The sequence below is a fragment of the Manis javanica genome, chromosome 4 (assembly GCF_040802235.1).
Source record: "Manis javanica isolate MJ-LG chromosome 4, MJ_LKY, whole genome shotgun sequence".
Taxonomy (NCBI): Eukaryota; Metazoa; Chordata; class Mammalia; order Pholidota; family Manidae; genus Manis; species Manis javanica.
The window spans coordinates 16,072,476-16,093,527 of NC_133159.1; the positions used below are offsets into that span (position 1 = coordinate 16,072,476).

A 21,052-nucleotide genomic window follows, 5' to 3' on the forward strand; every position below is an offset into this window, starting at 1 on the left:
GTATGAAGGCCAGGCCTTCATATCTAACAACTGTTTGACTTTGGGCCAGCTTCCTATTCTCTCTGAACCTATTTCTCATCTTATCATAGGCTCTGGCAAGACTAGCACAGACACAGCTTTTGATGTAAATTTTGGCTTTTCCATTATCTGCCTATAAGAATTTGGACAAGCCAGTTTTCCTTTCTGGGCCTCAGTACCCCTATCTCTACAATAACCCAGGAATTGCTGCAAAAGCAGAATGGCGGAGATACTGAGAGCCTAGCATATAGTCTGTGCTCAGTAAACATTTGTTGGGTTTTGTTAAAACATTTAAGTGTTTTGCATCCAAAAGTACTACAAAGAAAGGAATTATTACCTATTGTCAATGTATAGAGGTCTAGAGAGAGAAAGCATAAATTAAATCTAATGAGGACATGTTAAAGAAAACAGATTATGCTTAACACAAGCCCAGATTGCATAGGGAAGACTCATGAGATAGTGAGCTCCCTGTCTCCAGTGGGATACAAGCCCCAAGCTAGGAGATCCCATCGTGTGGACATTCAAAGGGGACCTACATGAGTCTGAGAAACCGGAGGATGTACCCCCAGGCCCCAGGATGGCCTCACCTGTGCCCAGGCGTCGGAACTGAAATCCCTGGGGAGAGGTGATATAGGAGGCTATGGAGCCGCTGGAGATGACTGTGTGCAGCACCTCCTGAATCTGAGCCCCGTCCGCATTCCCTTCGGAGCCCACATCCAGCTCCACGAAGACCCAGCCATCCAGCTGCCTAGGGATGAGGATGGGGCAGGGAAACAGGGTGGGGAAGATGCCCAAGCTCTCGGCTTCTCCCTGAGCCCCTGCCTGATGCTCAGGCCAGATCTCCAGACTCTTGTCCTGCCCCTAGACCCCAAGCAGAGAAACTGAAGGTCCAAATTCTCCCCGACGAATAGAGATTCTCCCCATCAGGCCTCTCCTGCCTCCCCTCCTGGTACCCAGGCTTCTCCCCACCCTTGTAGCTTCCCCAGGTTCCCCCCAGCCCCTCACCAGCCCCCAGGGGACCCTTCTTACTTGATGAAGACCACACTGACAACCTGATCTCCTGGAATCTTCAAGTACTCTGACTCCAGCTGGGGAGGGACAAGCACCATCAGCCTCCAGACACCTTCACCCCATCCCCAGTCCTGCCCTGCCACACTCGGGGTCCCCAAAGCCCCTTCACCTCACCGTGTCTACCACAGCCTCAGACACCTCTCGGAACGCCTCAGAGCTTGCGTCCTCCAGCCGAGGGCTGTAGTCGATGGAGTGAGTGAAATTTACCAGGGCCCGGAAATAAACTGCAGAAAGGAGGGGAGTATCACTGTGAGGGGCCCAGCCTGGCATGTGGTGGCCTCAGGAAACTGGCCAGTGGTAGACACAGTGGCACAGTCCCCAGAAGCCTCTCGCCCAGGCAGACACCTATGTGCTCACAGCTATGCCCGGCACTGCCCATATGAGCACCTGTTACAGCAGACCTGGGAGGCCTGCCCAAGGTCAAAGCTGAGGCCTACCCTTGAGTGAGGGCTTTGACTAACAGGGAAAGAAGTCCAATCCAGAAACCAAGTGATGGTGCAGAAGAGGAGACCCCCAGCAGCTCAGAGGTAGGCTGGACAAGAAGTGGCTTCCAGAGCAGGCTGGACTGGCTGGCACAGGGATTACTCACGAATGACTGGACCCACTCTTCCTTGACCAGTTCCTACTCGGCCTAGGGCTCCGCTCGGTCTTCCTCCAAGAAGACTACCTGAACTGCCTTTCTCCCCGACCCTGGCTGGGTTAGAGACCCTTCCTCTGGTCTCCCCCAGACCCTCTGCTTTCCTCATCAGAGCACTTTCCACCCCACACTGCATAGAAACTGCCTACTTACATACGGACTGTAGAGCATTATAGTAAAAATCACAGTTCTGAGGCCTCAGCTCAGGCACTGACCACACCTCTCCGAGTTTCTGTCTCCTCCTATGTCAAACGTGGAATCAACTACATTCACCATACTGGGTTTCTGGAGGGAATAGATGATACGGTGCTCACAGGCACCATCTCCCAGAGCACTAGGTACAGCACCCAGCAAGGAGCAAGTGTAAGAGACTCCGAGCTGTTGTCACCTTTCTAGGCTCTGAACTTGGGGAAGGGAGGAACCGTGGATCTCCCTCCCCGTGTATCACCAGTGCTGTGCAGTGCTCGGCACATAGTAGGTGCCTAGTCAGTGATGGCTGAATGAATTCACATCAGATTAGTATGAGGACACACATACAAACTACTGTTTCTTAAGTACCTATTATATATAAGACATTTTATACACATTAAATCTCACAGTGTCCATGAGTTCATATAGAAGTTATGAATACAAGTTAGTATGAGTTGTAAAAGCATCATATATACACGTACCCACACACACACAGTACTTAGAACTGAGTACGACACATAATAGAAGCTGAGTCAATCTATATCATATATCTGTGGCATACAAAGACTGGTGTACACACACACATCACTTCTTGAGCACCTATCATATACAAGGTTTTTTTATGTATCAAATCTTATAATGTTCATGAATTTAGGAGTAAATTATAAGTGCTAAGTTAATGAGTTATAAATGAGTTTAAATATGTACAAGTGCTTAGAACAGGGTAAGGTATAACATGAGCTATTACTACATGAGATCGGTGTAGCTTAGTGAGTAAAGGCTTAGCCTCTGGAATAAAATTGCCACTTAGAGCAGTGTGACCTCGAGGAAATTACTTAACCTCTCTGAACCTCAACTTCCTCATCTGAAAAATGGGGATTGTAGTGCTTACCCCAGAGGGCTGCTGTGAGGATTAAGTGACTTAACAAACTCTTGACTTATAACTCTCTGGTGCATTCTTGGGGCTGCATAGGTTAGCTTTAATTGGCCAAATCTATATTGAAGGCCTACTATACGCTAGGCAGTGTTCTAGGGGCAGGAGATATAATAGTCAACTCCACAAATGACAGTTACTGTCCCCATCACTTTCTAGTGGGAGAGAAAGGAAATAAATGAGCAAAGAATACATAGAGTATGGAAAAAATGAGGGCTCGGGGAGGGCACGAGGGGGTGGGGTGGTCTGCTACTTCCTCAGAGTAGCCAGTGAAGACCCACGTCAATTGGGGTGCTTCATGTCCGAGAGGAGCCAAGGGGAAGAGCATTCCAGGCAGAGGGAACAGCAGCTGCAGAGTCCCTGAGGCAGAAGAGGGCTCAGAGAGGGGAGAGATGACTGGCGTGTAGGTGGCAGAGCAGGGAGTGGCATCGGCTGGACCTGCCCACAAAGCCTGTCCTCCTTGCATTTCACTCAGCCTCACAGGTGCTCGCGCCCCCCAAGCCAGGACCCTCTCCCTCGGTGGCGCCAGCTAAGCAAGCACTGCTGGGTGAGGGTGGGAGTGCTGAGCAAGGTGCAGGAGGAGGCTCCTACCCCAAGAGAGGGTGCTTGTGAGGCAGCACTGCCTGCTCTGAACTACGGGGACTGTGAGGGCTGGGCTCCAGGGTGCCAGGTGGGCGGGTTTGTGCAGGCCGTGAGCTCAGCCACAGAGGCCTCTTGTGAGCAGGCACAGAGGCCCATTGAGAGTCCCCCCACTCCAGCCCCTGGCCTCAGCCCCACAGCCCCGTGCGGGCGAGGAGGCCGGGCCTCTGCCCAGGAATGTGCCCGCTCCTGGGGGAGGGGACCTAGCCCCACAAAGCCCTTTTCTACTAGGGCCTGGGAAGGGCACAGACTTCTAGCCTGACCCCACCCTCTGCCTGCTGCCAGACCAGGGGCAGGTCAGGGTGAGCACCTCCCACTTCCACCCTGAGCTGCGTCCCTGCAGCCAGAGCCTGAGGGCTGGGGCAGAAGGTGAGACCACATCTGTTTCAGGAACTAGCTCCCCGAGCTAGGGTGGTGGCAGAGCGTGGTGCTGCCTGGGAGTGAGGTGTTCTCTGGGTGCCTTCCCTGGCCAGCTCTCTCCCTCCGGCCCTTATCCTGACCCTGTGTGGAGAGCTCCCTTGGAGCTAGAGGTGGAGGGACAGAGGTCCAGAGCTGCCTGCGCCCAGGCAGGGGTTTGGAATTCACGCCTGACCTCCTCCCCACCTTGCAGCAGGCTACCTCACCAACTCCATCTGCCTAGTTCCTCCTCAGCAAACTCCTCCCACACACACCCAGGCCCCTCACCCCAGCCCTGGGTGCTGCCAGGGCCCTGGGATGGGTGCAAGATCAGCCAGTCCTGAGATGGATACATATCACCTCCACAGCTTTGCTGCCTGAGGGCTACTGCACCCATCTTGGCCAAACCAGCACGCTATGGGAGAGAACACCAGGGCCCCCCACTCTGTTTAGACCCACTGTGGCCAGATTGGGCTTGGCTGCATCTTGGGCTGGGGCTAGGGAGAAGGTGGGGCTATTTGGGGCCAGGCAGTGGTGGGCCTGGTGCCCAGACCCTGCAGGGAGGTACCTCTGAGCCTCCTGTGTGACAAAGAGCAGGCTGAGGAGGAAAAGGGGAGGGAGAAAGGAGAGGGAAGGATGAGCCGGGAGAGAGGATGGGAGGGATGAAGGTCACTGACTGAGAGGACATCCCTCACCAGGCCCCAAGACCATCATGCCAGCCCCAGGAGGGTGGCCTGGGGGCAGCGCAGGGCCCGGAGAGGGGCAGCAGAGGGAGGCGAGGAGGGACAGAGACGGCAAAGGTGGGGGAGAGAACCATGGGGAGAGACAGATATGGGGAGAAAGACAGACAACAGGGAGACAGAGATAGAGACCCAGAGACAGAGACAGAGACCCAGAAAGTCAGGGGAGAATGAGAGACAGAAAAGACAAGACAAAGGCAGAAGAGAGAAAGGGGACGACAAGCAGACACAGAGGCAGAGACGGCAGGCCAGGGACAGGGAGAAGGCCACAGAGGGATGAGGCCCAGACGAGAGAGACACAGAGGAAAGGCGGGGCAGGAGGGGGGCAGGACAGACAGAGAAAGGGTTGGCGCAGGGGCGACACGAGTGGGGAAGACAGGTCAGAAGATGGAAGGAAACTGGGTGAGGGACAGGGGTCCCAGGGATGGGAGGCAGAGCCGGGGGCTGTGAACCAGGGTAGGGGGCTGGCACACGAGAGACAGGGGCAGGGCTGGGGCAGAGCCTGTGGGAGCCATAGCCCGCCTCAAGGAAGAGGGTAGGGTAGGTGCCATTCTGGGGCTCGATTCTAGGATCTGGGGTTGGGCCGGCGCCCAGGCAAGAGGCAGAGCCAGGCTGGCCCCACCATCGTCAGGATGGCCCTTGCTTAGCAGTGCAGGACCGCCACTGGGCAAGGCTGCAGTGGGCACACTGAGATCCTGGGAATCAGAGACACACCTGCTGCCTCCATAGCTCAGGTTCAGCCCAGCTGCCTGGTCCTGCCCCAAGGACAGTGGGCCCATGCCAGAGCTTGGGCCTGGAGGGTCTAAGGCCCTGCATCTTCCCACAGATTGGCCCCACTCACAGGAAAGGCCCCCACCCTGCTCTCAGGCCCTTCCCGGCTCCTGCTCCCCAACCCCCACCCCTTCCCCACCTCTGGCCTCTCCTGCCCTCACAGGGGCTTCTGCGGGGGGCTGGAGGATGGGGAGGTGGGCTGGCAAGGACTACTCAGAGCTGCAGCAGTGGGCAGCCTAGCCTCACTTTCCAAATGGACAACATGGACAAAACCAGGGCCTCAGAAGGCAGGCCTGGCTTAGCAAGAGGCAGCTCCCAGGGATTTATTCTAGGATATGGGGTGTGTATATGGGTCCCACCTGACATCCACTCCCAGCCCCCAAACCCCCAGCTCCTAGGCATCCTGGACCGTGTAGAGCCCTGCACGTGGAAAACCTTCAGGCTGTGTCTGAATCTCAAGTTCTGGGAGGTCACAGTCAGGACCAGGCTACCCAGAGGCCATCCCTCCTGTCTGTACTTGCCCAGGTAGAGCACCACTGTCTGGCATTTGATGCCCCTGATATGCCAGCCAAAGGGAGATGAACCCAGGCTGGGAGAGGCCAGGCCAGACTGGCCCCGGGGCTGCCAGTGTGAGCAGCTCTAGATGCAGCGGTGTCACCCAGTGGTCAACCTGAGCCAAGCTCCATCTTGGCCCTGACCACAGGGTGCTCAGTGCCGGCTCTCAGACAGGGACGCAGGAGCAATACGAGCCACCAGGTCTTGTCAATGGGCAGTTCCTCTTCTACCCAGAATCCCGAGGTGGAAGGAAGCAGGGACTCTGAGCCCCAATCCTGGCACTGAGCCGGCCCCAGCTGGGCACTTGGAGTGATGGCAGAGGGAGCAGCTGATAGAGACTTGACTCCTTCCCCTCCACTAAGCCCAGCCCTCCTTCCCCCACCCAGGAACCCTTGTCTGCCCGGCAGGTGACCCGACCTAAGACAGGGCTCCCTCCCAGGTCCAGGGTGGGGCTGACCTACCCCTGCCAGCTCTGTAGGCCTGCCTGAATGTCCAGGGCCTCTCTGTCTGTCCACCCCTGTTGGGGTCTCCAGCTCTGCAGGGTCATCCCAGGAAGGGCTCTAGGGAAGGACTCCATGGCTGAGCTGCGCGGCGATGAGAATTTTGCTTTGAAGGCTAAGCACCTGGTTTTTAGTTTCCTCAGAACTGGGTACCTCCTGCCCACAGCTCTGAGCCTTGTCCCTGTGGCACTGGCAACCCCCAAATCTGGTCATCCCTTGCCAACCGGTCCAGATAACAGTCACTCAGCAGGTATGGCACCAGCCTCATGTGACACCCAAGGAGTCCTTAGGGCTCTCAGCCCCCGAGCTGGGGTCTCTGTTGCCAGGTAGACCTGGGCTTCCCCAGGGGACAAGGTGGGGACCTGCAGGATGCTCTCAGCAACTTACCCATCTGGAAGTCCCCGCTGCCCACGTCCCCGCTGCCCAGGCTGTCTGTAAGCAAAAGACAGACTTATGCAGAAACAACAAAGCACCTAGTGAGTGTCAGGTCCTGCTCTGGGTACCTGGCACAAAGTAGGGAAGGTCTTGAGAACACAGAACTGAACTGTTATCTCTTCCCCAGGCCTATGGAGGGCTGATCTATAAAAGTCAGGTTGGAAGCCTCCACGAGAGGGTATAGGCCAAGGCCCCACAACCCTGGTACTCGACTGCATGTTGCTGGCTAGGGTGAGAGCGGCCAGGTCCGACTGGCCTCCAGCAATGAGGGCAGTAAGTGCCCTCTACCGTGCACTGCCTACCACCTTCCCTGTTGGTCCTGATCACCTTGTGCAGCGACAGAGGAGCAACCACCAGCCTAGGACCACACAGTTTTGAGTGGAGGATCCTAGGGTCACTGGGACCAGAGCTCAGGATGCACACAGCTCTTGGCCCATCCCACCTTGGGCTAGCTTCCTAGGGCCTCTTTAAGGACCGGTAGGAAGATCCCCTTATCCCCTTGACCCCGAGCCACCGGAACCCTCTGCTTACCTCCAGAGGCATCATCAGCCAGCAAGTCCTCGTCATCAGAAAGATCTGAATAGCTCCAGCCAGCCCGGCCCACTGTAACCGTCTCTGCGTCCTCAGGCAGAGACAAGCCATCATACGCTCTCAGTCCGTGAGTTACCTGTAAGAGACCACAGAGCCAACCGTGTCACCTTCCCTAGCTCCTGCCAAGCTCGGGACCCTTCCTCTCACTTCAAATGGGACCCTGAATCCCATCCCAAAGCCCTCCAGTGGTTCAGTCAGACATGGTTTGCCTAAGAGGCAGGCTGGGGCTGAACCACTGTTTTTAACTCAGTTTCCCCAAATCCTATTAGCCCCTGTAGGCCTCAGAGTCCAACTCTGCTAATTCACTGGGTTTGAATGAATTCTCAAATAAACAGACAATAGAATTAAAATCACTTTGGTAAGTGATGACTCTCCTTCTTTGGAGAAGGCAAAGTACATCCAGGACATGAGTTAGTGCCAGGGGAACACAGGCAGGTAAAGGGTGACTTGGGCTGGCAAAGATGGGGGACAGGGGCAGGTAGAAAGGTGGCCAGGATCTGCACAGAAGGGGGACAGCGGCAGAAATCAAAGGTGAGTCAACTGAGGATGTCTCCAATAGCAGCTCCCCCGAGGCCATCTTGGCCAGCTCCTTCTGCATCAATCCGGCCTCCAAATCTTCAGGCCACAGGGAACACATTCCAGCCATGTTGGAGGAACTAGCTCCAGCACTTGTGGTTACACTGACAAGCCATTCTGTGCACCCAGAGATGGTGGGTGGAGCCCAGCAGCTGGGGCGAATGGGGGCAGGACAGGCGTGCTGTCAACTCTGTGACCTCAGGCTGATGCTAAGCCCAGCACAAGCTCCACCTCTGGTTCCCATTCCAGAGGGGCTGCTGAGACCCTGCACCCCAAGGGCTGGAGCAGAAGGGCCCCCAGCAGCCATAACACCTGCCTTGCTCAGGTGTTGGTATGAGTAATGAATGCCTCTTTCCCTTAGACAAGATCAAGATGCTTCCAAAGGAGTTTTACCAGATAATTCAGAAGAAAACAAACCCAGTGGAGTCCAGGGGCCTCCAAGCACAGTGTGCACAGATCCGCTGTGGCACGTAACTCACGTCCGGCCCCCGCTGGCCTGGCATGAGCCTCTCAGGCCCTGACCTGGCCTCAGCCCTCTCTGCAGAGCCCAGACTGCTCAGAAGGAAATGGTCTCACTTATGAAAACCAAACCCAGCCCTCACTGGCTAGACAAAGTAGTGGCAGCAGGAAAGAGGCCTGTGGAGGAGGAAAAAAGTGAGGAGACGGCCAGCGCCTCTCCCACCCCATCCCCCAACCTCACACAGCCTGTAACTGAGCGTCTGGCCTTTTCTCACGCTGGTCCCTCTGATGGAATGCCCTTCCTCCCTTTGTTTATCCGGCTAACTCCAAGCCATCCTCCAAAGTTCAGCTAAACATCACCTCCTCTAACTACTCAGTAGTAAAAAGCAACAATTTACTGATATGCACAGCAACACGAATGAACCTCAAATGCGCTATGCTGAGCGAAAGAAGCCAGACACAAAAGACAACTACACGCCATATACCTCCACTTACGTGCAACTCTGGGAGGGAATCTAATCTACAGTATCAGAAAGGTCACTAGTTACCTGGCACCAGGGGTCGGGGGGGCTGACAGAGAAGGGGCACAAGGGAACCTTTTGGAGTGGCGGTTCCCTGGGTACACACTTCTCATTCTCATTACTGAACTGTACACTTAACATGGGTACATTTTACTGTATGTAATTATATATCAATGAGAATGACTAAAGAAGAACTCTCTGGGAGACTCTGTCCCGACTCCTTACCCTTCCCAGCCGCCTCTGCCCCCTCCCTGGCTGGGCTCTGGGCCCTCCTGGGCTCACACTGTAATTGTCGGTACCTTCATTGGAATGGATGCACCTTGAAGGCAGTGGCTGTGATTAATTCATCTCTACTTTTTCAACATTTATGTTCAATAAACGAGTGGGTAAAATGTCATCACCTGGATTTCCATGGTGCCCATGATACTGGTGTCATTGTAGGGCACCCACACATGGGGTACCAAGCAGAGTAAGGCTGCGGACCACGTGTTCAGGTCCTCCCCGATCCCTGTACTTCAGACACTTACTTGAGTCGAACTTCACACACTGTCCGAGTGAGGGGTGTGAACGTGAACTTGCTTCCTGACCCACCCCAACTCCGTCCAGGTGGTGGTTCCAGCAGCGACCCCAGTCAGAGACTCAGGATCACCAAGCCCATGGCTGGCCCGAGCTATCGTCCACAGGCAGGCAACACAGTCAGGCCTGTCTCTGTGTGACCACCACCCCTTCCTGAAGGACGCCTGGGAGGCGTATGGGCACATGCACGTTCTGGGGACATGTGCCGCTGAAACCCAGAACACTACTGAGTAGAGCAGCAGACAGCACGGCTGTGGTGCCCTGACTTGTGTTCCCAGGATTCCATAAACAGTGGCTGGGAACATGTTCACGTGACACCCACAGCGACCAACATGAGGAGGGAGGATGCCAGGACCCTGGTGGACAGCAGTGGAAATCCCTGAAGCAGAAGAAAATGTAAAATCAAGAGATAGGGCCTCAGCTGGAACGTGGCCCAGCACCTCTGCCCTGACTGGCCCTCACACCCAGAAAGGGGCCTGGCCTGGCCCTGTGTTGTCACCCAGGTTGGCTGCAGGGCCAGGTAGGGAGGGCAGTGCTCTAGGACCTGGCTGGCGGCCTCCCCTCCCCCACCTAACTGACCTGCCCTATTATTAGGGCCCCTGTTAACCTTAGCGAGGGAACGAGGGAACTCTGCAGGGTTCTGATCCGTCCCCTCTGACCACAGACACCAGCACTTGGAGGCAGAGCTGTGGAGCACGTGCAGCCATGGAGGGCCTGCTCCCTGCCGCTGGACTCATGTGCCAGCTGATCCTGGAGCGCCTGTGGGGGGCTCTCCTGGTGATGGCTGAGCGCTGCGGATCCCTAACAGGACTTCTTGGAGTCCCCTTGGTGACCCTGGCATGTTGTGTGCAGATGCTTTTTACGGTAAGGAGAGCATGGATTTCACGATGCACCGAGGCTCAGGCCAGAAGCTGTTCTGCCTGCCAAGAAGTACCTGGAAACCGTGATGACACTGCAGAATGAACGACTCCAGCCACCTGCGGGGGAGGCCAGTCCTCCCACCTTACAGAGCCTGAGCTTGGCAGCGGTGACCGCACACCTGACGCTGTCCCTTCAGATCACTCTGGGCCTTCTGGCAAAGGGATGGGGGAGCCAGCCTCCTACACTTCCCAAGGCCACTGATGAGACACCGACCCTCAGGGCATCACAGAAGGATGGAGAACAACTTGGGAAGAAAATGCTGGATGATCGGAAAGGAAACACTGCTTTTCCAGAAAGGGCAGAAGTCCTTGCCCAGGACATTGCACGATGCAGGCAGAAGCTGAAGGAAAAGGAGGAGGAGCAGGAAGGCCCGTTGCGGTCGAACGCACGTGTGGAAGAGGACCTGAAAGAGGGAGTCAGCCGACGTCAGTGGCTGGGACCCTGCTCCACGCAACCCCTGTGCCCCCGAGACATTGCCTGGTCGGCGGGAGCCTGGAAGTCAAGCAAAAGCGGGAAGCTGGAAACTGCGAACACCGCATCCCCGGGTCAGAAGTGGCACTGAAGGCTCACACGCACAATGCTGACTCCCCTGTGTCCCCTCAAAGCCCTGAGAGAGCCAGATCATTGAGGGAACAGAAGCAAGTCAAAGAAGAGCTGAGAAAACGAACAGCCACCCTCCAGGCAGAGGAAACATCTCTTGAGGGGTGAAATCCTACAGCTGGAAAGTCAACTACTTCAGCTGAAGTTCCAGAATCTGCTTGAACTACACCAAGAACGTACCATGCAACTTGAGAGCCCAATCGCTAAGGAGGAAAAGAGGTGTGCAGGAATTGAGAAGAAACTGATTAACTTGTGCAGAAACTGGAAGTCCAAGTTTCAGATACTCCAGCGGCGCAACAAGATAGCCAAAGACATGGGCAAAGAATTGGAGAGTCAGGTCCTTCTACCAAAGGGAGTTCCTCTTGCGTGAGAAAAGGGCTCAGAAAAGCTGGGAGACAGCCGTGCAGACTGAGGGAGACCTCATGAAGCTAAGAGAAGGCGACTGCATCAGACAAATGCTGGCTGATGCCCAGGCGCACCTGCAGCCTTTCCCAAGTGGCCCTTCTGCTCCTATTGCTCCACCTGCAGCCCACGGAGGCCACAAGCTGTCCCAGGATCCCCTGAATCCTCAGGCACCCCCAAGAAGGAGGAGAATGTCACTGTGAGGCCCCAGGGCTCAGGGGTGACCTGCAGGTGTGACTTAGCTCGCGGCAGCCGGGTCCTGACCACCCACAGCCATGGCACAGCTCTGCAGGTGTTTCTGTCTTTGAGCTAATTTTGATTTCTCTCTTTTAAGTTTAGCTACTGTTATTTAACTGATACAATTCCCTTATCCAAGTAAGCATAGCATTACAATCTTAAGAGTATTTTTCAAATAAAGTTTCATTTAATATAAAAAAACTCATCACCTATTAATTCTAGCTGCTTCCTGAAGATGACTTTCTTTGGAGGTACCACCCACCCCCATGCAGTCTATGCACAACCTCCCTCCCTAGGCTGGGAGCTCTCTGGAGGCAGAAGCTGGGTGTCATTTGGCCATAGCATTTGCAGTGCTACCAAGCCTTGTGTGAGGTCTGTGCTGCCCACATCTTGCTATGGCCTAAAGCCCCTTCCCCCGACAATCCTTGGGCAAATCCCACTCCTGTTCCTTCTCTTACCACCCTTTCCCTCTGGACAAATGCTCAGCCCTGTCCTGGGTTGCCAGTGGACTTCTGGGCCATGCCCACAGGGTCTGTATTCAGGAGTAAGCTTTAGCACCTACAGAACCTGGTGAGAAATACAGATTGCCCCTTCTCAGAGCCCCAGAGCTAGGCTCTCCCACCCCAGGCAAGAAGATTGGAGTATGACATGCTCAGGGGACTCCAACACTCAGTGCTTAAGAGCCACAGGACCAACCCCCTACCAGGGATTCTCCCTCTGTCTCTGGCTATGGGTAGAGGGCAAAGTTCCCTCAGGGTCAGGGGTGGGTCCTAAGGGGAGTGTGAGGCTAGGGCCGGCGTAGGGGCACTGACACTGGGCAGAGGAGGTTAGTGAGGCAGGCTTAGATTCTCCCAATCTGCAGAGGGCTCTCTCTCTGGGTCATTGCCACACCCTTCCCCCTCCCTATGCAAGCAAGGCCATGAGGGACATGCATGGGGTATCGAGATTCCTGGCACCCCCTAGACACTGCAGTCTGGAAAGAAGAACCCTGGTGGTCAGCAAGGTCCAGAGAGGGAAAAGCTGTGGAGTGAGGGGAGCGGCTCAGGACTGGACAAGAAAAACAAAGTGAGCTCTAACTTGGAAAAAAATATCTGCAGTGACAGGGGAGAAAGAATCCAGAGCATGTTGGGGCCTGGACAGACGCCCTTCCACCCTAGGGGCTCCAGGGAAATGGGCCTGTTCACATGCCAGCCTGCCTAGCTTGCAGTGCCCCCCCAGGGCCCGAGGCTCTTGGGTCACATCAGGGCCTGCAGCCCTGAGGGCCAAGCCAGCAAGAGCAGAGACTTCACCTGTGAAAAGCTGAAGATCAAAAGATTCTAGCAGATGTATTTCACATCTGAGAGAGGTGACAAGCTAGAGTGCAAAAGGCTCCCAGAAAGAGCCCAAAGGAGCCTGAGACTCGACCATAGAAGGGAACCTGAATTTAGACCAGTGTACTTGGGGAATAAAAAGATCTAACATTTATTGAGCACTCATTATGCACCAATTACTCCTTTAAGGATTTTTATACGGGTTAACCTAGGTTATAGGTGTTAAACAGCCCCACCATAAAGATGGGGAAATGGAGCAGTCAGGGTGAAGATCTAGCAGTGACATAGCTGGGATGTGAACGCTCATGGTCTGGTCCCAGTGTCTAAGCTCTTACTGCTGGGCCATACTGCCTCTGTGACCAGGGCTGTGGGATGAGCCAGGGCTGCCGGAGGTCACTGAGAGTCACTCTCACAAAGCCTCTCAACCACACGGCACTTCAGAGGTTACAGAGCATTTCCCTAACTTCACTGCCACTGGACCCCCTAAGATAGCCGAGCAGGTGTGAATGGCCCCCTTTCACAGAGCAGGGAACTATGTCTCAGAGAAGTAACTTGCCCAAGATCACAGGTGAGCCCCAAACTTCCAGACTCCCCACCCCAGCCTCCTGCTGACCAGGAAAGGAGGGAGGGCTGGGGCTGGCCCCCAGGCTGCCTGTGAGGCCTATGCCTGCTCAGGAAGCCCAGGTCTGTCCCATCCCCAGTCTGACCAGCTCCCAGGATGGCCCACAGGTGCTTGAGCTGGCAGCAGCCGGAGCCTGTGCAGCGTGTGCCTATATCCCAAGGAGGGCCACTGGCAGCTCCAAGGTCAAAGGCGGGAATAGAGCCCAGTTTCCTGACATGCAGCCCATCTCTGGCTGTGAGGGAGCCCGACTTCCTCCCAGAGGAACCCAGTACTTCACGCAGGCACTGGAGCCAGCTGGAGGGGCCGGGAGGAAGGGTCCAGACGGCAGGCCTGAGCCAGAGAGGAAGGAGCCAAGCAGGGAGGGGGATTTTCCAGACGCCGCAGGTTCCTGGTCGGAGAAGGGAGGGCAGCTGACTCATCCAGGCCAAGGCCAGAGGACTGTTCTACTGTGCTGGGAACAACTGCTTGGGGCAGGGGTGTGGGCAGCATGGCCCCCCAACCGGCAGTGGGTATGGGGGGTGACCCAGGCAGCAGGGTAGCAGACAGGCGGGGGACTTCTGGGAGACACCCGCTCCTTGAGGCCAGGCTGTGTCCAGGTCCTCCTGGTGAGGACCAAGGTGCATATGAACTCCAGATCCAAGTCCCACAGAGACCCTTGGGGACAAGGAACAGAGAGCCTGGACGTTCCTTTCCTGGACTGGGTGAGGATGCAGAGTGGGCCAAGGCTGGCTGGGAAGAACTCAACATGGAAGGGAAAGGCCAAGCCATCAGGGACGGGTGCAGAAGATAGAGACGGTCTGGGGTACAGGGGAGGCACAGATACAGATACAGGGTATACGGTTTGGAGTTTTAAAAGGAGTTATTAAGTAAGGCTTGTGGGCCTTGAAAAACTCACGTGTGCAGATAACTAGGTTTCTAATGCTGTTAAAACCAAACCTGTGGGACGGTGACAGTGAAGAGACAGCAGTTAAGAACAGTCAGAACCCACAGAGGGCTTCCTTCATGCCAGCCCCTGTCCTAAACACGGCATGGACTACATGGTCACCACCCCTCATCCACAATAAGGGAACTCCACAGAGCTCTGAAAACTATGATTTAAAAAAAATTTTAAGTTTAGAGCAAGCTCATTTGGTGCCAAGTCCTGATCTGAACTGATAGAAAGGTATTTATTAATAACCTATTCACCCCACATACGAGGAGCAGTCATACATTTTGCTGCAGCAATATTACCGTGATTCACTACGGGCTGTTGCCCCAGACGCCACTGAGGATGTCACATTATAGCCGCCAGGTGTCTATGTGCCATTTCTCAAATTTGAAAACTTCTGGATTTCAAAATACCTCTGACCCCAAGGGTTTCAGCTGTATTATTACTTCCCTTTTGCAAGTGAGGGAACTGAGGCTCAGAGAGGGTCATCTGTGGAACTGGGATTAAGAGCATATAAGGTGCTCAACACGGTGCCTTGTATACTGTACACTCTCGATAAGCATTACCATTAGGATCATGCAGACAGTGCGGAGTAGAGGGGAGGGGTGGGTGTGGCCCAGAAGTGATGCCTGGGAGTGTGGAGCAGGGGTCAGGCTTAGGGTCAGCCTCCAGGTCTGAGATAAAGGGAGGAATCTGGCTCTGCTGCCCAGGCCCTGGGCTGGCAGGCTGGGTGGGGCCCTGGCTGGGGGCGACAACAAGCTTAGTTCCAACACTCAGGTTGTCTGCCTGTTCCAAGGCTTGGCTCTAGGGTGCCCAGGGGACTTTGAGCTTTTCCAGAAACATTCTTCACAAGAGTTGGGCAGCCCGCCCACCTCCTCCCCACCATGGTCCAGGCCTGGGGCTGAGTCCACCACCGCCCCCACAGCTGGGCAGGAAGGTCTGAGCATCACAGTCTGGTCCCCATAGTGGCTACAGCTGCCCAGGGCACAGCTCCAGGCATCTGGGCTGGAGTGAGCTCACCCCATCAAAATCCAGAGACAGCGCAGGCGCAGGAGACAAATGAACCCCTGCCTGCCCACCTGCCTCCTCCCAGCATCTGCTTCAGGGCCCCTTCCCCTGTCCACAGTGGAGGAACCAGCAGGTGGTGTGACCCATGGCCCGCAAATCTCCAGGGAGGGACACGAACCCAGACAAGTTCTCCCTCTCACTCCGCTATGATGCAGGCTTCCAGGTCACTCCACACAAGAGCTCCCCACTCTGCTACAAACCAGGGCCCAGAAACAAGGTCAAGTTGCCCTGCCCCACCCCTGGGCTGCCCATGGCCTTGTCCATGGGCATCAGACAGCAAGGGGGAAGGAATCTGTCAGGGCAGCAGTTTGTTGTGCAAACTGCCAGAGGTGGGTGAGCCTGACACAAAGGCCAAAAGGCCTTTAATCCCCTGGCAGGCTGAGAGGGGTGCCGGCCCGGAAAGGAGATGGCCATGGCCTCCTTTGGCATGCCTGCACTGCCCGTGCCACTTGGGAGGTCTGCCAGCTTCCCACATTCGACTCCCAAGGCAGCAGGACCTTCTCCAGCCAGTTGGCCAGGAAGAGCAATGATCTAAAGAGACTGGCCATGGTGCATCATGCTCACTGCGTGCAGGTGCTCAGATTAGGTCCTTACGAGACTTACCACAGCCCCATAAGGTCGATACTGATGGCTCCCCCATTTTACAGATGAGGAAAGAGGCTTAGAAAAGTGAAGTCACTTTCTCAAGGTCACACATCTAAGGCACTGGGAATTCAGTTGTAAAACAGGGTCCCCTCTCCTGTATCTGTTGGCTTAGAGGCATAGCAGCCAGCAGGATCCTGCTTCTGACCCCAAGGCCTGGGACCTGGAAGGGCTGCATTCCAGCCAGGGCCCTGCAGGAGCACTAAGGAAGTGGGAACAGAGACCAGGGAATTGGGAAGCTGGGGTCTGGGGCTTACTGTTCCAGCTCTACCCAGAACTCACCCTGTGGCCCTGGATGAGCCCCTGGACACCGTTCCCTTCAAGCAAACTGTACTGAGCCCCTCCTCTATGTGGTAGGCCTCCATACCAGCTGTCTCTGCTGAGAGGAAAGAAAGCACTAGGAGGGCAGTGATTTTCACCTTTTGATCATGGCTGCATCTTTGGAACAAAAAACACATACTAAGCACTCAGTATCTATTGATAAATTAACAGACTGAATGAACTTGTCCAACAAGCCTGACACAGGAATTAGCCCCTCTGACAGGAGAAGAAAGCAAAGTTCAGAAAGTAAGGACTTGCCCAAGATCACACAGCTCTAAAGTGCCAGAATTATCTCTGGGCCTCAGTTCACCATTGATAAAACCAAGGCCACAATACCTCACCCCAAGGGAAGGAGGGGACTGGGTCACACAATCCCTGAAGTCCATCCTAAGACACTCTGCTGGTGAATAATGATTCCTCCAGGCCCGAGTCTCTCAGTGATAAAATGGTACAAAACCCATGTTTGTCTGCCTCCTTCCTGGAGCTATTGGGAGAGACAAGTGGAATGAGTGCGAAGCATGGCTGAAGAACTCTGAATCTGTCTGGCCCTCTCCCAGGTGGGCCTGGCACAGTCTCTGACTTGATGACACCTATAATGTCACTGGGATGTACACCAAACTAGGCTGTTCCTACCACGGCCAAGCAAGAGAGCTTTACCCCAAGTCTCTGAGAGATGCAGCCAGTGGGGTAGGGGGTAGACTGCTCAGACAACCTGATTCCAGGCTGCCTTGGCCACTTTCTAGCTGGGTGGCCTTAGCTTCCTCATCTGTAAAAAAGGGTAATCCATCAGACCTGCCCCATAAGTTGCAATTCAAGTCACTCTGACCTTTATTTACTGAGTACCTACTATGTGCTGGGCTCTGGGGATAAAACTGGCAAGTAGACAGACACAGAGCTCTGTGTTCCTAGAAGAGACAGACCATTAAACTGAATGATCAAACAGTGTGTGGGAAGTTCTGCAGAGGATGGGGGCTGGGAGAGCCCAGAAGAGGGCCCCCTCATGCAGTGAGCAGGGAGGGAGTTTGGAGAAGGTTTCCCAGGACAAATGACAATTCAGCTGGGTCTGAGAGATGATTTTGCCTATGTGGGATGGAGAAGGGGGAGAGAGGGTGCACCAGGCAGAAGGAAGGGCATGCTGTGGGACCCAGAGGTGGGAGAGCACAGAGCACAGCCGAGAAACAGGCAGAAGTTTGCTGCTGTGGCACACGGTGTGCAGGGGGCAAAGGATCAATGCGGACCAATCCTGAAGGGGCTTTTCCATTTAAAGAGCAGTGCCTGTCAGTTGTGCTAGTCATGGTGCTAGTCACAGAGCCCAATTCTCCCAGCCCCCACAGGGTCCCCACACTCTCCTCCTGCTCCACAGACACCCCAAGAATGAGCCTCCTCTGGCGCTGAGTGACTGCCTGCCAACTTATAGGGACGAAGCAGGAAGCTGCTAGGAAATGCCCCCCGACACCCACACCCCACCCCACTGTGTGCCAGGTACCACCAAGGTGGTGGACGGTGGTGAGTGGGGAGAGCTTCCGGGCTGGCTGCCCAGTAAGAAGGTCCCAAGGGGTGAACATTATCCACTGAGCTCTGCTGGTGCCAACAGTGCCTGCAGTGGTCATACGCCTGCCTCCTGCCCGCAGCCCAACTTGGTTCTCAGATTCTCTGGCTCCCAAATGGCCCTGCTGCCATGGAGTGCTGGTATGTCAGTGGCCTTCCAGCGCACACTAACCTCCTCAGGCCTGCCCATGCCTGGCGGGGTCACTGCCCACAGATTTCATGAATGAAACCCCTAGCACACTGCCAGGCCTATGGGAAGATGTGAGGAATGTTTCACAAATTTTTGATGAAATGAGATCCCACTTATAACAATGACCGCTTCCTGAACTTACCAGGTTAGGCCTTTCCATTGTTCTCAATTCACCAAAGGATTAGAAGAAAAGCTCTCACCATGGCCAACCAGGTCCTGGGTGACCTACCTACACACATGCCTACACCTACACATGCTTCTCCAACCTCATCTCCTGCTGTGCTCTCCCACTTCCTGCCACATTTATCTCAATAATTCTCAAACACACCAAACCACCACAGGGCCTTTTCACTTGCTGTGTCCCCTGCCTGAGATGCTGCCCCCAGATATGCTCATTTTGCTCAAATGTCACTTTTACAAAGAACCACCCTGACCACATCCCAAGCCCAGAAACTATTAGAGTCATAGTTCTGTCACTTCACTTACCCTGTTTCATAGCACCTCCCTGCCTACATCCTACATTATATTTACGTGTTTATCTGTATATCATCTGCTTCTCCCACGGGAACATCAGTGCCACAAAGGCCAGGACTGTGTCCACTTTGCTCAGTGCTGTAACCCCAGCATCTAAAAGTACCTGGCAATAGATGCTCAATAATATTTGTTAAACTCATTAACGGATGCGGTTTACAAATGAAGAGACAGAGTCTCAGAAAGGTGACTTGCCCACAGTCACAGAGTTGGAGGACCCAAGACTTGAAGCCAGACCCCCGGCTCCAAACTCTGTACTCCCTGAGCTTCCTCCTGCCATCTCTGACGCCTGGGGCTTTCCAGCCAGGAGGCTCGCCTCAGGGGGGCGCGAAGCTGCCCTGGCACTGAGGAACTAGACCTGCTTGCTGCATCAGGAGTGGGCGGGGGTCTCAGAGGCGAGCAAGACGGGAGCTCTAGCTCCAGGGCCTTGCGCAAGGCCAGCCAGGCCGCCAGGCCTCGGGACTCCATTCCCGCTTGCTCCCGTGGGCATCAGCAACAGGAAAAAACAGGCTGGAATGGCAACAGCTGCAGCCAGGGAGGCCAGCTCCCCCTGCCTCCCAGGGCCTTCCTTGTCTGCTTCCTGGGGGGGAAGAAGGGGCAGGCAGAGCTGAGCCCCTGGTGGAAGACAGGCCTGCGGGCACAGAGCTGGAAATAAGAGGGAAGGCCCCTTCCTCTTGAAGCGCCCTCTGTCCCCTCTCCTCACGACTAATGTCCATTCCAGGCTGCAGTCACTCTGGACAGGAATAGTTATGGGGGTGGGTCCTGTAGACAAACACATCTGGGAGAGGCTGGTTACACAAAGCCGAGCTGGTTCCGTAAACCCTAAATGTCTTCAATACCATGATGAAGAAAGGGGGCAGCTATTTAGTGTTTCCCAAACTTGCTTAACTTGGAACCCTTCCTTCATGCAGAGTTCATGGGACTGGGTTCCCCAGAACACATTTTGGGAACACCCACCTCAAATGTATGCCTTTCCCTCAGCTAGCTGCCAACTAGCTCTCCCTAAGTAAGGCTTTAGATGTAAGATATGACCCACCACCACCACAGGGGTTCTAAAAGGGGGTTCTCGAAGACAGAAAAGCCCCAAGGCCCCATGGAATAAAGAGCTGATGGAGGAAAACAGGCCAGGTGACAGGCTAATTGGTGGCAGGAGGGGTATGTTCTCTTCTCAGGATGAAACCCTGTCAGAGTCTAAGAAAACCCAGAGGGCCTGCCCCTTCCCTCCCTGCCTGACAGCCTGTAGTCTCAGGAGGAGGGTACTGTTGCGGGGGACAGAGCAGGTGGCCTGGGGCCTGGCCACTCCTGGTTCCCTAGGACCACGCAGACGGTCTGAAGGAGAGGTAGGAAGTTGTGTGTTCAAGGGAGAGTTTAGCCACCTAGTGCAGAGACGGACTGGGGGCTGCTGGGGCGCGTGGAGGGAGGGAGGAGCTGGTGCTCCTCCAGGCAGCAGGGTGGGCCATGGGCGACTGAGAAGGGGCTTCGGGCTCACCCTGCTCTCTTGGGAAAGTCCCTTCCCCACTCTGGGCCTCAAGCTCCCTCTGTCAAACGATGACGTAGGCCTAGATCACTGGTTTCCCTCTGTTCTCAGCAGCCTCAGTGCCACTTTAGAGAGTGGGTGAGGGGGTGGAAGTAGAGGTGGAGGGACAGTAGAATTTGGGCCCCTTTCCCCAAATTCTTGATTTGGTAAAAACAAATCCACCTTTTCCCATTTTATATTATGACCTCCTACATATGTCTGGTTCAGCTCCTGGCTAGCTGTGAGCAAGTCACTTTACCTTTCCATGCCTCTGTTTCCTCATCTGTAAAATGGGCATGATCATTCATATTTAAAAGTATCTACCTCATAGGGTTGTTGTGAGGATTAAATAAAAATGTAAAATACTAGAAATAGCACTAGCATATGATGACTGCTCTGTTTGCTGTTATTTATCAAAATATTATAGTTTTTAAGCAAAATACTATTACTTTGATTGAAGTAACGGTTTCATTGCTTAGGAAGTTTGAAAGCTCTCAACTTAGATGATCCCAAAGGCTCCTTCTGATTTTGACATTTTAGGACATTGAAATCCTGAAACTTTAGGATTCTAAAATCCTCGGCTCTGACTCCTGCCACCCAAGACAGCA

At 54.6% G+C, this 21,052-nt stretch overlaps 1 protein-coding gene across 13 annotated transcripts in view; it reads right to left on the reverse strand.

The window, feature by feature from the left end:
• Positions 1-21,052, reverse strand: part of HSPG2 (heparan sulfate proteoglycan 2) — a 98,522-nt gene that overhangs the window by 55,931 nt on the left and 21,539 nt on the right. For all 13 annotated transcript variants that reach the window (XM_073233372.1, XM_073233371.1, XM_073233373.1 and 10 more), the window contains exons 2-6: positions 7,417-7,552; positions 6,838-6,882; positions 1,204-1,313; positions 1,048-1,106; positions 606-766 (exon numbers count right to left, since the gene is read on the reverse strand). In XM_073233372.1, coding sequence (XP_073089473.1) covers positions 606-766; positions 1,048-1,106; positions 1,204-1,313; positions 6,838-6,882; positions 7,417-7,552 — 511 coding nt within the window. The remainder of the gene's footprint in view (positions 1-605; positions 767-1,047; positions 1,107-1,203; positions 1,314-6,837; positions 6,883-7,416; positions 7,553-21,052) is intronic.